Consider the following 16,034-nt stretch of genomic DNA (forward strand, 5'->3'; position numbering starts at 1 on the left):
TATCTCCAGTCTCCACTCGGTGATATAGGGTTGAGAATAAAATGACCTTCCTTTTGATGTGTGACTGCAGAGTGTGAATAACCAACTTTCTGGTGCTTTCTGACAGAAAAACACTTTTGAGCTGAGGGTGGAAACACTTGAACCTTGCAAAGTAGAAACAAATATATCCTGCAGAGCTTCAGAAAAGTTTTCATTTCGTTATTTGGTGCTGTTTGTTGGCCTTTAACCTGTTGTCTACATGCAGCAAACAGTGAGGTGACATGTTGTCTGTGAGTGAGGCAGCCAATCATGCATGCTCAGCTTCAAAGCACAATGCCAGTGATTGTGTGTTGGAGCTGGACAGACAAAAAAAAAGAAAAACCTCAGAAAAACACATCTTCATTCTCCTTCTGCAACCATGAATCATAGAGACATGTTATTTATCTGTGTTTGTGTGTGTGTGCGTGTGTGTGTGTGGGAGAGAAGGATGGTGTGTATGTGTATAAGGAGGCTCCCAGGCCTCCCACAGCTCACACATCACTCAGACGATGACAGAGAGTGGGACACTCGCTGAAGCAGCTGTTCAGACGAATTCCACACATAGCGAGAGAGAAAACAAGGCGAGATTTGAGGAAACTAGCTGGCATTCTGCAGTAGAGGAGAGGACAGTGAGGGCGGATAAATCCTCTCTAAGTCCTTCATGTGGGAAAAGTCTGTTATGAGGTCCTCTTATCACAAAGATACACAGCATATGTTTGGTTGTGGAGTCAGTGCTGGACACACAACTCATCCACTTCTATGCTAGTTAAAACAACAACATTCAAAGCAACAACTTTCAACTGATTTTAGAGATGGTTTTGCTCGCCGAAACTTAAGACTTAAATGCGTTAAGAAGTGAAAACCAGGGATGCATGATATTGGATTTTTGTCATATTCAATATTCTCCAACTCATTTTGGCCAACTGCCGATGGCTATACTGATACATACACATATTTTTTCCACTTGCAGAGAACTTCAAGTCCCTCCTACAGATCAAACAGTATGAAAATTTAAAATCATGATTATAGTGACCACAACTATCATGGTTATCAGCATTATCGTGGTTTTGTTAAAATGTGCTGAAAATGTTCAAATCTAAATGTTTTATATTGAAAACCTCTTAACGATTTGAAAAGGCATCATGTTTTTTGCAATGTCATTTTTTAGGAGATCGGTGGTACCCAGCTGATGACGCTGCAGCCAGCCAACCTAAGGGCACTGGAGGAGGTGCGTCAGGCAGTATTGTCATTGCAGTATTTCATCTACCTGTACAGTTAATAATTCACTGACGCAAAACAAACCCTGTTGCTGCTGTGTCAGTGAGACTGTTGGTAATTTCTACTGTGGGTTTTTCAAATTGTGGTAATCAAACAATTGTTTTAATGATGATTCAGATTTGAAATTCTAATACCAATTGTCAGGAATTTTTATTTATCGTAAAACTGGTAATCGTCTCATCCCCAGTCTCTCCTGTAGTGGAATTAACATGTTCAACATGTTATTATGCCTTCTCTTATTATGATGTCCCTTTGGGTGGAGCAGACATAAAAAACAATGCTTTTCAAAATGGAAACATTCACTGGGCAAAATAAGAAATCTACTGCTGGCAGGTCTTTTGCTAGTGAGTGTTTCTCTTTGTTCCTCATAAATTTATCATAATGATTGAGATGATGGCCCTTGAGATGGGCAGTATTTGTAAAATCATATTTGATTCTTTTTAAATCAAATTTGTAGGGCTGAAGGAATGCAATGTGGCTCCTCCTAACATACAACTTTGCCATCCATTTCAGACCAGATCACAGACATATTTGTGTTGCACATGATGAAAGCATCATTTTATTGATTTGTTATATCAGCAAAAATGTTCATTTCAAGCAGATACCAATATTTTATTTTAAAGCCTTTAGTGGCTGATACTGATTGCCATTAGCACGACAGCAGAATGGAACTGAACACATTTATACTGACAGTGGAAAAAGAGATGTTTGGGCTAATCACCATCTAATTAATGTACCGCCTCTGTCCAACCTCCACAGTTTGGATGTGAGAGTGCTGTGTAGAGAAGCTACAGTAATTAAACCAAGCAGGAATTACTTCCTAACCTGTGATTTGAATCCTCAAACACCATTATTTCTTGTATTGTAATCTGCATTGTAACATGACTTGGCTTTAGATGTTTTGAATGTTGAAGAATGTTTCAGTGTCTGACAATAATGATAATAATAATACCTTCTTATTTTGTTTGTTTTTATCATGTTCTGTTTGTTTTTAATATATGTAATAATTTATATAGATTATTTTATGTTTGTCATGTATGATGCATCTTGAAGCACACTGAGTTTATGCTTGTCATATGAAATGTGCGATATAAATAAAGTTGACTCGATTTCTAATGCTGTAATTCATTCTTTGTATTCATGTTAAATTGCTTTATATTTGTCTGATGTCTTCAGCTGTGTTATCTGTGCTGCTGCCTGTCTCGGACAGGACACTGTGGAAAAAGAAATTTTAAATGTCAGTGAGTATTTTACTCCTGGTTAAATAAAAGTTGGAGTAGGTTTTGTAAATTACTTTTATTTAAAGGCATTTGATGATTATATTTTCAACTAATTTTACAAGATGTCTTGGACAGATGTCTTAACAAAAGAGCATAAAAAGTAAAATCCTTGTTACAGTGTTAAATGTGGGTTTACTAGTCAAGTGCCACTGCAATAAGGGTGGCTTGTTCACATTCATCCACACACTGGATTTGCCTATATAGCACAAGAGTTTCAGTGCTCTACTTATAAACAATCATAATCATTAATTGCACTTCTCTTGCTCTGTAAGATCTTAGTTACCTTTCATTTCTTACAAGCAGTCAGGATACCTTGACCATTTGACCCAGAAAGGTGTGAGAGAGATGTTAATCTCCACATGTCAAGGCAAGGCAAGATTTACAGAGGTCAACGATTGACTCCTTCACCTATGAATGTGTGACTGCGATGCAGAACAGCCAACATCGGTGACCAGATTCTTGTTAAATGGACAGCACTCACTATACTACATTGTGATCACTGTAAGCTAATGTGCTGGTAAGATGAGAACCATTCGTGTCCAGACACAGAATATGATCCATTAACATGAATAAAAGTCTTTTCAAGCTGGTGTCAACATGAACTGAAATGAAGTTATTGATTAAGCTTCACCAGCAGCAGCACCATAATTATGCTGGATGGAAGTGATGTTAGAGTATAATCGGGACACCATTATCCTCCCGCTCTGTCATCAAGACCATCACATCAGCTCACCTGACACACAGCATGCCGCTGAGAGCTCCCAAAAATCAATGTGGCTGCAGAAGATATATGTAGCAAATATCTTGATTACAACCAGAGCTGCTGTTTACATGCAGTGTGGGCTGTGTGTTTGTTTTGAGATACATACAGTATGACTTTCATCTAAAAACTATTAGTTCATAATTGGAATGGAGGAAGCAGCAGTTGTTTTGGGGCTGGCAAAATTTTCTCCAACAAAATGTGAATAAACAGCGAGTTCTGGCTAAGCCTGTAACTAATCATTATTTACAATTGTTTAATTGTTTACTCTAGAAAAAAAAAAATCCATGAAAAAAATGATGCAAAATTTTGATCACAATTTCCCAGAGTGCAAAGTAACGACTTCAAATTGCTTGTTTTCTCCAAGCAACAGTCCACAACCTGAATGCCAAAGAAAGCAAAGCAAACAGCAAATCCTCACACTTAAAAAGTTGGAACCAGCAGTTTGACACTTTGACTATTTGTTTCAATCAGTTTTCAACCAATTATCAAAATTGTTGGCAATTTATCTTCTTTTGAAAGATTAATCAATTAATCAGCAAATCATTGCAGCTCTAGGTCTGGCAGTGATGAACTGTCACAGATATATGTGAAATTAATAATTACAGCAAAGAAGAAATGGCAAAAGTTATGACAAACTACCGTGTCTTGTACTTCTAAATAGTTTAAATTCTCAAATTTATAGAACATATACATAAAATATACCAAAGCTGGTATTTACATAATAACCAAATCAAACAGCAGGGGATGCTACTTGTTGTCCACTTCGTTGAGACTTGTCATTACTGTAAAGTTTCTAGCCAACTGCCAGAGACTCAATGCAATGATGGCACCCAGCCTAGAGATAGCCTTGTGGATAACTCCCAATAAAACCACAACTTACTCCTTTTACACTCTTGGTTTTGAGCAGTTTAAACAAATGTTATTGAACTTGTTAATTAGCGAGTTTTAAAGAGGCCCAGTTGGCAGATTTTGTTACTTTTCGAAGGAGCCAGTGCAGCTGTTTCCACCTACTTACAGTCTTTATGCTAAGCTAAACTAATCGATTACCGGCTGTAGCTTCATATTTAACAGAGAGATGTGACAGTGGTATCAATATTCTGATCCAACTCTCAGCAAAGAAATCAAATAATTGTGTTTTACAGAATGTTAAACTGTTAACTGCTTGGAGACCAGGATGGCTTTTAATGTGAAAAAGCTGCAGGTATTTCACTGATGGAAAAGCAGAACCACTGGAACTGGTTACTGACTGAAAACAGTATTTCTGTCAAAAAGAAATTAAAAGCAGCAGAGTACAGCAGTGATACATGTGCGAGAACATGACTGGATTTATGCTGAGGTATAGTGGTGAATTTAGGGAAGTTCTGAGTTTTTATTAACCAGGGAAAATCAAAGTCTATCTCTAATGCAGGCCTGCTGCAAACAAAACCCTGCTTTCTCTGGTAAATGAATGTGCTGGCCACTATTTAAGAGTTTATGATGGTAACAAAAAAAAGCATTAGTGGATCCAGTAGTGCTCTCAGGTGTGCCTATATGTTTCTCACCATCATGTCCTGAGTTGAGGAGGTGTTCTCCCAGGTCGCAGCCGAACACCCTCTCCCGGAGGATGCCCCTCTGCTTCAGCTTCTGCTTGGTGGGCCTGGACTTCATGAAGGAGCGCAAGAAGGTGATCAGCTTTCCGTGCTTCTTAGACACTGAGAAAGAAAGGACGGAAGGAGGCATCTTAGATTTCTCACACATCTGTTTACCACTCTACAGTAAGTGTGGGTCTGACACTAGATCAGCTTTCACACGTCTGTCCATCTGTGCACTCGAGTGAAACCACATACAAGCTGCTCAGGATTGTCCCATTGTGCATTTCAGCTTCATTCTAATGCAAACCCTTCCTTTATGCATGTGTAGTTTTCCTTGAGGCGAAAGCTTCGTTCTTAAATACCACCTCCCAGGCAACTACAAAGGAATCCTCCACATCCAATACCAGTATCCTCCGCTTGCCTTCAAAAAAAGACAAAAAAAAGGGAGCAGACCTACTTAAAAACCCAAACCGCATTAATCAGATACTATGTCTGGGAAAGGGTCGTAAGCTTCTTAAACTACACACAAGTTGTTTTCTCTGCTTTGGAGAGATGTGGAAAGGCTATCAAGTGAATCAAACAATCCGCTGATTTTCTGGGGGTGGGGGTGGGGGGGGGGGCAAAGGAGGCGGCCTCGACCCCAGACGTTTGTTCAAAAAATCTTCACTGAAAATCACTCATTGTCAGCCGCTGGTGAGATGACAGTAGCAGAGTGTTGTACTTGACTCAGCTGTGCAGGTGAAAGGAACTGGATCTTGAACTGATAAAGCATCAAATTTCCTTTAACTGAGAAATTGGTTCAGTTTAAGCGGTCTGTCTTAAACAGACACAAAAATCAGAATATAAAACAGTCTACAATCCTTATAAAACAGTTTCACTTGTTTTTCTGAGTGACCAAAAAAGCATCAGAGTGCATCTAACAATCTCAGTGACTGTAGGTGCACTGATAGCAGTCACTTAAATGTCAGGTTAGAGGTTATATACTGTCCAGATTCTGACGCTCTCTGGAGATTATGTCATGAAAATGTGTCACCATCTTAACACTATGCTTACTGGGTTGAATTTTCAAGTATCTTTTAATACAAACCTCTGTGAGGAAGAGGATGCTATGAATCATGATATTTACAAAATCTTTCTCAGATGAAACCATTTTTTAAAAAAAGGACAGTTTTCTTACTAAGCTGTTTAAATGACAAATGAAAAATAAAATTCACATTTACATGCATATTACGATTAATGTAATGATGTCGCTTCTCCTTCAAACCAGAAAGAGGCTCTCTTTTGTGCATGCACCTCTACCCCTGTCCTGCAAACTGCTGGCTAGTTGTTTTATTTACAAGGCACAGAGCTGACTGTAAACAGGCCACAAAATGCAGTAAATGACCAAAAAATGCTCTTAAAACCTGAACAGTATTGGCAAATCCCGCATGTATTCAACAGAAACTGCTACATTCAGAAAAAGGCCTGATTCAGAACATCCAAGCTGGGTATGCTCTTTATATAACCATATAAAATGCAGAATATTGTCATATTCTTAGTAATTGTGGAACATTAGTGTTCATGTAAACCTAGTCACTGTACTTACTGGGTTTAATATTCAAATATATTCTAATACAGACCTCGCTCTGTGAAGAACATCCTACTTAATCCTGATATTTGGAGGATCTTTTTCAGATGAGACCCTTTAAAACTCTTAAAGCAGCATCAGCTGCCATTCCCTTTTTGTCTTTCATACCTTCACAGCTCTGTAAAGCTTTTGGCTCAGACGTAAGACATCTCAAAGAGGACGATGACAGACAATGTCTCCTGGTCTGCTCTCATTTTTTTTGGTCTCTCTGTTCTCTTGCCGGTGTCAGTGGTCTGCCCTCGGCCCCTGTCACCCCTTCAGGTAAAACAGTCTCGGCCTTGGATCTCACCTTTTTCTAGTCTCTTTGATCCTCTGTGGACACTCACAATGTGCTGGCCTTCACACTGACTTTGACCAACAACTCCAATTATTCTTTAAAGCACCAGTCTGCAAGATTTATCAGTTTACTGGCAGATTATGGTAGAATAGAATATAAGAATGTTATCACGAGTGTTTAATCACATAAAAAATAACAACTGTTGTGTTTTCATTATCTTAGAATGAGTTGTTTATATCTGAAGAGGGTGTGGGTCCCTCAAGCCTTATTTCTAAAGATAGTGTTTGGGCCTTTTATGCCTTTATTTAAATAGGACAGCTGAAGGTACGACAGGGAAGGGTGAGAGAGAATGGGTGGAAAATGTGCAGCAAAGGGCCATGGGCTGGAGTTGAAACGATGGCCGCTGCAGAGGACGCAACCTCAGTAAATGGGACGCACACCCCACCAACTGAACCACCAGGGTGTTCCCACTGTCATAATTCTACAAAGCCCATAACAGACAAACATCACACTGGCTCTTGATACTTCCTTTAGTGCTAAAGAAATTATTTCAGTTAAAATATGGATGTGCATTCATAGATATTATTAATCCAATTGCATGGCAATAGATCCAGCCACCCAGCAGACAAAAAAAATCATCCCCTGGCAACACCTCAAAAGTAGCCCAATTCCTCTGAGGAAACGTGGACCTGGCAACCCCACCACTAAATCCTACACACTGCTCTTTGGATTTTGCCGTCATGCGCAGCACAGCTATCCTTTCTGAATGCTGGAGACCTGACAGCGGCCACATGTTCAACACTCATGAAATGTGAAACATTTAAAGTGGCAGTGCACATGGTGTTACTCAAGAAAAAAACAACAACACAGGAACAATCGTTTAAAGTTAACCACTGCAGACAGCATTAAAAATACCCATTAGCGATATGATCGATCATCATCGTGTTCTTTCAGTCAGAGCATCTGGAACTTCACTGAGTGATCACACCAACATCTCCTGTCTGAGGTGCTCCTGGCTAAAGTGGAAAAGCTGCTGCGTCGCATCAGTTCTTTATTTATATTCCAGGACACATTCCTGTAACTGATTATAAACACAGCCACTTTTCCTCATGTGTTTCACAGCCTTGACATCGAATTTATTTGATCTGCTCCAGACTTCAGACCAGCACAAACGCACAGGTTGCATTTTTAAAGAAGACAGCATTTAGAATTCAATCAAATAAATAAGAAGTCCTTGGAGAGCTGCAGACGCAGTCTCGCTGAGCTCTGCTTCGATTGCAATACAACTGAAAGTAGGCCAGTGCTTACCAGACTCTATCTCCAGACACAAAACAAGCTGAGTTCAAGAAAGCTAAGGCTGAACTGTGTGTTTGGAAGATAACAAGAAGACAATAAAAGTGTCAAGGCAGCGTCTTTACCCACAGCTCTTTTAGTGATGATTTGTCGGAAGTAATGATTAATGTATAGAGACTAACACAGCATCATAAAGCACACACACATGTACTGTTATGAATATAATTAACCATCCAAAAACATCTGCTGTGTGAGACTTGGCCCTCTTGCCCAGAGACCATTAGGTAAAAACTAATGAGAGTCTGTCTGTTGTGCATGCTAAATGTACACTATGGAGGTAAGTTGCATGCAGCAGACTTAATTGACAGTCCATCGAGTACATTTAGAATGCAAACATCAAGACTGGAGCGAAACTAATGAGCTGATGGGGATGGAAAGTTACTTTGTAGCTGAATTAATTGAAGTTTATCATTGTGTTGGCAGAATACTAACAAAAACACATGCACACAGTGGCAGTAGATGAAAAATGTCTCTGAAATACTGTGTATGTTTTGTGATGCTTATTACTTTTACCTTATATTTGTTCTCTTAAATCAAACACTTGTCAAGGACAAGTGAAAGTAAAGGGGAAGTTACACATCATAGGCTTTTTATGCACATTTTGAAGTAGTACATTAGAAAAGGTTGATGGAGATGGCAAACATTTCTTCAATTTTGCTAAATATTTTTAATGAGCCTTTGAGGTGGTTTTTGCCTTTTTTGGAAATGAGTTAACGCACTTAATGGGAGATGGAATCACTTTGTCCAAAAAAGGTTCTGAGGTAGCAAACATTTAACTCACATGAGTGACCAGCTGTTTTTGCTCTCCTCGTGGCTCTAATGGATCTATAATACATCAGTGTTTGCTGCACGCAAATCTGATAGAGCCTTCTTCACGACAGTCATGAAAGAAACTTAAATGTCACATTTCCACAATGTTTTCTACGTTGTTTTTGACCATTTGGGTTTAGACTGGCAGTCTTTTAACCATCCGCAATAGTAGAATGATTTTCCGACTGGAGAACTGGCGCCACCTACTGCTTATCTCAATGAACCAACTCCTAATAAACACCAATAAACACACACAACAACAGTAGTGGATGGAAACAAGCATTGATTTGCATTTTGTTTTGCCATTTTACTTAAAATTTGGTTAAAAGTGGAACACAATTGGATGGAAACACAGATACAGTCTGTTTCCTGGTGTTGGGGAGTACCACAGCATATGTGGAAAAAGTTGAATAAAATATGTGTGTGTCCCGAGGGAGCTTTGCCAAATCTGCAAAATGAAAAAAAAAAAAAAAAGGCAGTTTGTGTTTCGAGTGAGCTTACCAGACGTCTGTAGCAGTCATCTCTGCTAGAGGCTCCAGGCTACATCAGCTGCTACTAGCATAACAACCACAACTCTGTGACCAAGCTGTTGGTGGTTGAGTTGTGTTGTGGGTAATGTTGTGATGCCTGGTTGTGACCAAGAGGAAGAATGCATGAAATAAAAAAAGTTGCTGTCTTTGATGATTCAATTTAGATCCTTTTCATAAAAAACTGTCCATTGTCAGTCCAACAATGTTACAGGAGCGCTATGCTGTTAAGTGTCAGTGGGGAAACAACTGGCATTTTTCCTGAAATGAGGTTTAGACTTGGTCTCCATTCTAGCATGTCTAAGCATCTACCTACTAGTCCCTCCGCAAGATACGTCACTCACACTGTGTGATAGGTTTTCACCTTCTTGTAGATGATAATCAAATCTTTTCTGTCAGTCAGTGTTTTCTACAGTTGGATTCTTTTGGCCGATGCTCAAAACACACAAGCTACTATCTCAAAATAAACAAACCCTTGCCAAGACAGATTTAGAACTACCTCATTCCTCCAAGTAAATAAATAATGTATGAATCAAACTTCGAAGTCTCGAGTCTCTATTGTGTGCCATTTTAATGAAGCAGCACAATCAATGAATCAGTCAAAAGCTGGCCTCTGAGCCAGCATCCGCAAACAAGACCCATCGGTCCATTTCAGGAAAAAACGGTGTTACAATTCACCCCTCGGGGAGAAATTCCTTCTATGCTGCTGGACCCGCAGACAAAACCGCTGAGGCAGCTTTGTTTACTCACTGTTGAGGCATCAAAAAGGGCCTTCAGTATCATGTAGAAGAGGAGGGAGGGCTGACTGTGCAACTGTGTTGGCTTACACTGACACGTCGCTTTTATTTAGGAAGCCAGACTGACGGTAAGACGTGAGGAAGAGGAATGCAATGACAAGCATGACTCTCCGGAGGACGGACAGAGACTCCCATCTGCTTACTGTCAGGGTGGATGACAGCCTGAGGGCCAGCAGCTCTGCAAGCATGCTCAGCACTGAACCGGCCTCTGACACACTCACTGCTGGAATCCAACAGGGTACAGGCATTTCATTTAAGGGTAGTGGGACTTATAAAGCCTTTAAAATGCTTTCTGTCTCTCTAATTACAAGATTCATAGCTTGGGGGCACTTAAAGGGGTATTCCAGTGATTTAGTATTACACTTTCAAAAGCAAATCAGATTTGTTTCTCAAATCAGGTCTTAAAGAAAACCTGTGCACGCTGTTATTTGCAAGTGAGCAGATCAGATTTGTGTACCCAAATATCACCAACCCACCTTCATGGGTTATTGTGGTAAAAAGCAGCTGTCACTAGGTGCATTGGTGTTGAAGCTTTCCAGTGCCAAAGCATGTTTCTGGTAGGTTCTTTCCAGCTTTGCCTGTACAGAGGCCTCCACAAACTGCAAGCTGACAATTTATTCATTATCTGTCTATGGACTTTTGTTAGCAGCATAGATTCTGCTCAGTTGCTCTGATGCACGTCCGTCTACTCTGGATTTGACATTATCACTGTATTCCGTATTGCGAGTTTTGCCATTCTAAATGTCCAGACTGAGACTCATCTGTTGAAATCCGATTGGAGTCACATTTCCAACCACCTCAAACTGTGGCTTGGATCCAATTTGCAAAACTCTCACTTCATGCAGTTTCTTGCTGTCTAGACTTTCTAAAATCAATCTGATATGCCAAAAAAACAGATTTAGGCTGGCAGCCTGAACAAGGCCTTGGTCCCTAGTATGAGTCAAACAAAAAACAAACAATTTCCCATGATGCAACTTGACAGAGTCTCTCATGACACGTTCTCTGGCTTGTAAACACACGTCTTTCAAACTCCAGTTTGTATCACAGGCTTTCAATCAGAAATTTGTCATCTTAAGCCCAAAAATCTAAAAAAAAACAAAAGAAACAATCAATGTTTGTTGACAATAACTTCCACGTAGACAACCCCTGCATTACATATATAGCAATTTAATGTCAGCTACATGTTGAGTGTTTTCCTTTCCCATGCTGTTACTGAAGTGTATATATCTCATTCATCTAAAATACTTGTTTTATTCTGTCACTAACATTGGGTTGGAGACCTAATTTACCTGTTGGACTACAGACTAAAGAAAATGACAGCTTGAGTTTACACAAAACTGTCAGTTAGTCTGACCAGCATTGAGTCGTTGGTGTTTGAGTGTTTGTTTGACCTTGTCTCTTTAAACACTACAGTTACAGCTGAAAATGACAACAGAAATAAACACGCTCGCCAAAGTTATGCATATCTGCAATTCTAATTACCTCCCTGTTGTCTACCTGACAGTGATTGTTGTTGTTGACCTGTTGACCCTGGGGACATCGCTATCTGATGAAATCATCAAGGTTATTTTCTCAGACTTGACAAAGCTCCTCCAGAGACACAAAAGACATTATACAACTGTTGTTATTGGAAGCAGAGAACTAACAATTGAACCCTTTTATACACAGAGATAAGATTAAATGGTTTCTGTAGAATATTTCCATACATTTACAAAACTCATAGTCTGATTGTATATTTTTGACATGTGAGACACTAGGAGGGGGGTGGGGTGTTCATAGCTAGGCAAATGAGAGCCAATTTCCCTAACTGGCATTTGCATATGTAACTGATAAAATCCAGACAGGACAAAGCTTAACACAGTGAATGATGGTTATAATGCCTGGAGAACAGTGACAGCTTTCAGTTGCAACCCTGAACTATCTGACTGTGTGACTGTGACAAGGCCTTTCCCCCAGAGAGCTCAGTCATTGAGAGGACATGATGAGCTGGGGCTGAGGAGAAAAGAGGCCAAGCATTACAGCAGGAACAATTACAGACGTAATGGCAAACATCATGCTCTCTTTCCCCCTGCTCCAAACCCAAACCGGCCGCCTCATTCCTTTCAGCTAGCGAGGAGCTTTTCACAGGCCACAGATTGGAGGAAAATTCTAACTTCATAGCAACACAATAGTAGAGCAGTGACAGCATACAGCCAATCAGCAGGCTCCAGCCTGAGATATTTGATACAACTACCGTGCGTGTCAGTGTTCCTTCAGTACACAACCAGCAATGGGCGTGACTGTGGCTCTTTGGGGCTTTACAATGCTCTAATCACAGCTCAGCCAGCTACCCCTTGAGACTCAGAAGTGGCCATGAAGACAGCTGAGCGGGAAATTCAACTTCCCTGTTGTAGTTTCGGAAAATCAATATGTGGATGGGACAGATATGATTACATCATCCATCCCAGAAATCCACATGCTGTGAGAACAAGGGTTTTGGCTGCAATGTGATTTGTGGATACACCAAAAGCTTTTGTAAAGTAAAGAAAATGTATAACAATCACATGAATGTTGTGAGTCTGAGAATGCCAACATATCTATACTAATGCATGGCATGTAAAGCAGTACTTAAAGACTAAAGTCACTAAGTACAGGGCTAAATCCTTTGAGTGTATTCTGTTTGGCAGAATACGTTGGCTTACAATAAAGGCAGTACATTGCTTCACTTCCTACACTAGCACTCCTGCTGCTTCTCTAAATTGTTGGGCATGTCAACTGCCATCTACTGTGCCTCATACACTTACAATTGATAAGTACCTCTTATAACTAACTATTCCTTTTAAGTCACTCAGTGCAAAATGTCACTATTTTCTTTTTGCCACAACAATCATGACAGATTATGTTGAAGGAGTTTTTCCCAAGTAATTCATCTTTCACTGCCACTTAAGGATCTTAACAGGCCAACTTAATGACTATTATAAACATCACTTCCTGACTGTGTCATTGAAACAAGGACAACGGTCCATTGAGAGGTGACTACCACTGAGATAATGTTTGCATTCCTTGTCAAACTAAAAAACAGAAAAACAGACACTGTTTTTTAACACACCCTGACCACAGATCCTGACCATCTCCTGTTGGTGGTTCTGGATGGCCGTTTAGTGTGTAAACAGCAGAGCAGTGTCTGCTTATTAAAAGGCAGTCATGAGTGACAGTGACCTCTGTTTGGACACGAGAGCCAAAGTGTGTGGTGATAGAGGGAGCAAAATGTCTTATTGTTCCAACTCTCAATGCACCACTGAACAGAACTTCAGCAGAGGGAGGAGAGAACAGAGGAGCGACTTCAGCTGGACCCTGTCTGGTCTCACTCAATAACTAGGCCACAAGATTTGACTATACATCACATCAGAGAAATCACAAATCATACACAAACAGAGTCATGAAAGATCAACTTGGGCTGGGCAGTATATGTGATATGAGACTAGATACTGCCCTAGATTTTGGATTTCGTTGGATGTCGTAAGTGGTGTCTGTGCCTGGTTTTGAAGGCTGCATTACAGTAAAGTGATGTCACTTTCTGAACTGAAAGACTGTTCCAGCTGATCTATGATTTGCCTTAACCTACTTAGTCATCTATCTATTTATGCTCACTGAGTTAATATTTATGAAAGCACCAACAGTCATCTCTACAATATTGTTGCAATATAAACAAAATGATCAAAACTGAGATATCAAAAACATTGTGATATTTGATTCTGTCCATACTGCCCAGCCCTTTAAGATCAACAACTATCAGCATCAGTACCAGGAGCATTTTTTAAACCACTGAGCTGCAAATGGGTGTGTTTAAAATTTTAAATAAATGTGAACATGAAATAAAAAAAACAATAGGTATCTTTCTTTAAAAAACACAAGTTTAGTTTAATACCTGGGAAGCTACTGCCAGACCAGGTTAGGCTTTTCTAGGCAGTTAACTATGGCACTGAAGTGAAGGCATGGTTATAAATGTTTATTCAGATGCTTAACAGCTATATATCATGAAAAATATGTCAAATGGATAACTTCTTTCTTTACTAAACAAACAAGTTATTCCAACAAACTTCCCTTTGCTACTTTGTTTTTAAATGTCTGTTACTGTGGCATTACTGGGAAATAAAAATAAATATTTAAAACTTCGGGAAAAAGGCAAATATTATTTTATAAGTTATTGAATACGTGTATTGGGAGAGAGAATGGAAAACGTGGAGTCATGTGAGGAAGGAGCAATATTTTCCACACTTCTTTATGGCCCAGGAAACCTCTTCCATCATTCAAAGTGAAGTCTCTTCACTTTGTTCAGTCCCAATAAAACACGACAGGCTACATGTTAACGTTAGTTAGCGGGAGGTTAACTGAATGTAACGGTGTCCAAATAAGGTATAGCGTATAATGAGGGGAAGACATTACTATAGTGAACAGGTTAACATTTAACTCGACACAATTCAAAGGTATTTTCTTACCTTAGCGCCATGGCTGGACTTGCCTTGAGGCTTTATGACAGGATTTCAAAAAAAAAAAGTCCAAAGTACAACTTGCTGTTAACTAGCTACTTTGTTCTAGCTTTCTTTTCTTGTATCGCCGCTACCCGCACCTGTACGATTCAAAATAGCAATGAGAGCTACAAAAACGACCAAGTCTTTTTAACCAAATGTAAAAGTTAATTTAAAGTTCAAAGTTTAGGTACAACAGGCAGGGTAGCGCCGCAGACTCCCCTCTCTGCTCTGTCAGCTAGTATCTACACACACTCACGCAGAGCTCAGCCAGGCTCCGCTCCGGATTGGTTTACAACACCACACATGCTGCCTTCAAGTGCTCCCGGAAAATTGGAATTTACCGGTCAGTCTAGCAAAGCTGTGAGTTTATTGAAGCAAATCTTACCAGAAATCAATATGATGGAGTGCGTGGGCCAAGACAACAACTTGATATATTAAAGCAAAACACTTGATGCCATGACCGCAGTCAGTGATTTTTGATTTCTGAAAAACACTACACAGAAATTCAGCAAAGAGCTCCTTTCAAGCTCCCGCAACCAAGGTCGGAGGCTGTGAATGCTGTAAAACTTGGCTGCATTTTTGAGTTCTACTGTCCAATTGAAAAATGTGTTATGGAACTGAACAACCATAGTTACAAGGTTATTAACAGATTTAAACCTAGGGGCAAAAAAGCATTTTAAATAACTGAAATAAAAATAAGATCTAGAGTAAAAAAGACAAAACTAATTGAAAGGAGAGTGTGCAGGAAATATTTTTCTTTGTCAAAAGGCCTTTTTATACAGCAGTCATTTCAACATGAGATAATAGAGTAATTAATTAAAATTAATTTTACTTGAGGTCAAACAGAGTCAGGGTGCTGCTATTGTGCATGCTGGCTCACTGCAAAGGCTCCATTACACTAAATGAAACGGGACCTTAATTAGTAACACTGATTATACCTGTTTCCTATGAAAAATGGTGGTCAAATTTGTCGATGTAACAAGCATGAGGAGGCATTGAGTACAGATACTGTCTGAATCAAATGCTATTTATATCGTAATACCTATTCTGAACTTCTTAAATCTTAACATTGACATATTCCACTCAAATTATAATAACATAAAAAACTAAACTAAAACTAAACATTTAGAAAAAATAAATCAAAATGGAATCAAGCAAACCCACTCTGGAAACCAATGGAAACTAAACAGAGTTTAAAACAAAAATTAAAAATGAAATAAAA

The 16,034-nt window shown here is 39.4% G+C and overlaps 1 protein-coding gene across 6 annotated transcripts in view; it reads right to left on the minus strand.

The window, feature by feature from the left end:
* Positions 1 to 16,034, minus strand: part of arhgap32b (Rho GTPase activating protein 32b) — a 168,635-nt gene that overhangs the window by 16,684 nt on the left and 135,917 nt on the right. For 5 of the 6 annotated variants that reach the window (XM_084730649.1, XM_084730651.1, XM_084730650.1 and 2 more), the window contains one exon: positions 4,881 to 5,030. In XM_084730649.1, the coding sequence (XP_084586775.1) occupies positions 4,881 to 5,030 (150 nt within the window). Of the gene's footprint in view, positions 1 to 4,880; positions 5,031 to 14,779; positions 14,905 to 16,034 lie in introns of those variants that run through there. The other variant, XM_084730654.1, reaches the window with a different exon arrangement.

The sequence above is a fragment of the Lutjanus erythropterus genome, chromosome 11, assembly GCF_056507025.1.
Source record: "Lutjanus erythropterus isolate fLutEry1 chromosome 11, fLutEry1.hap2, whole genome shotgun sequence".
Taxonomy (NCBI): domain Eukaryota; kingdom Metazoa; phylum Chordata; class Actinopteri; order Lutjaniformes; family Lutjanidae; genus Lutjanus; species Lutjanus erythropterus.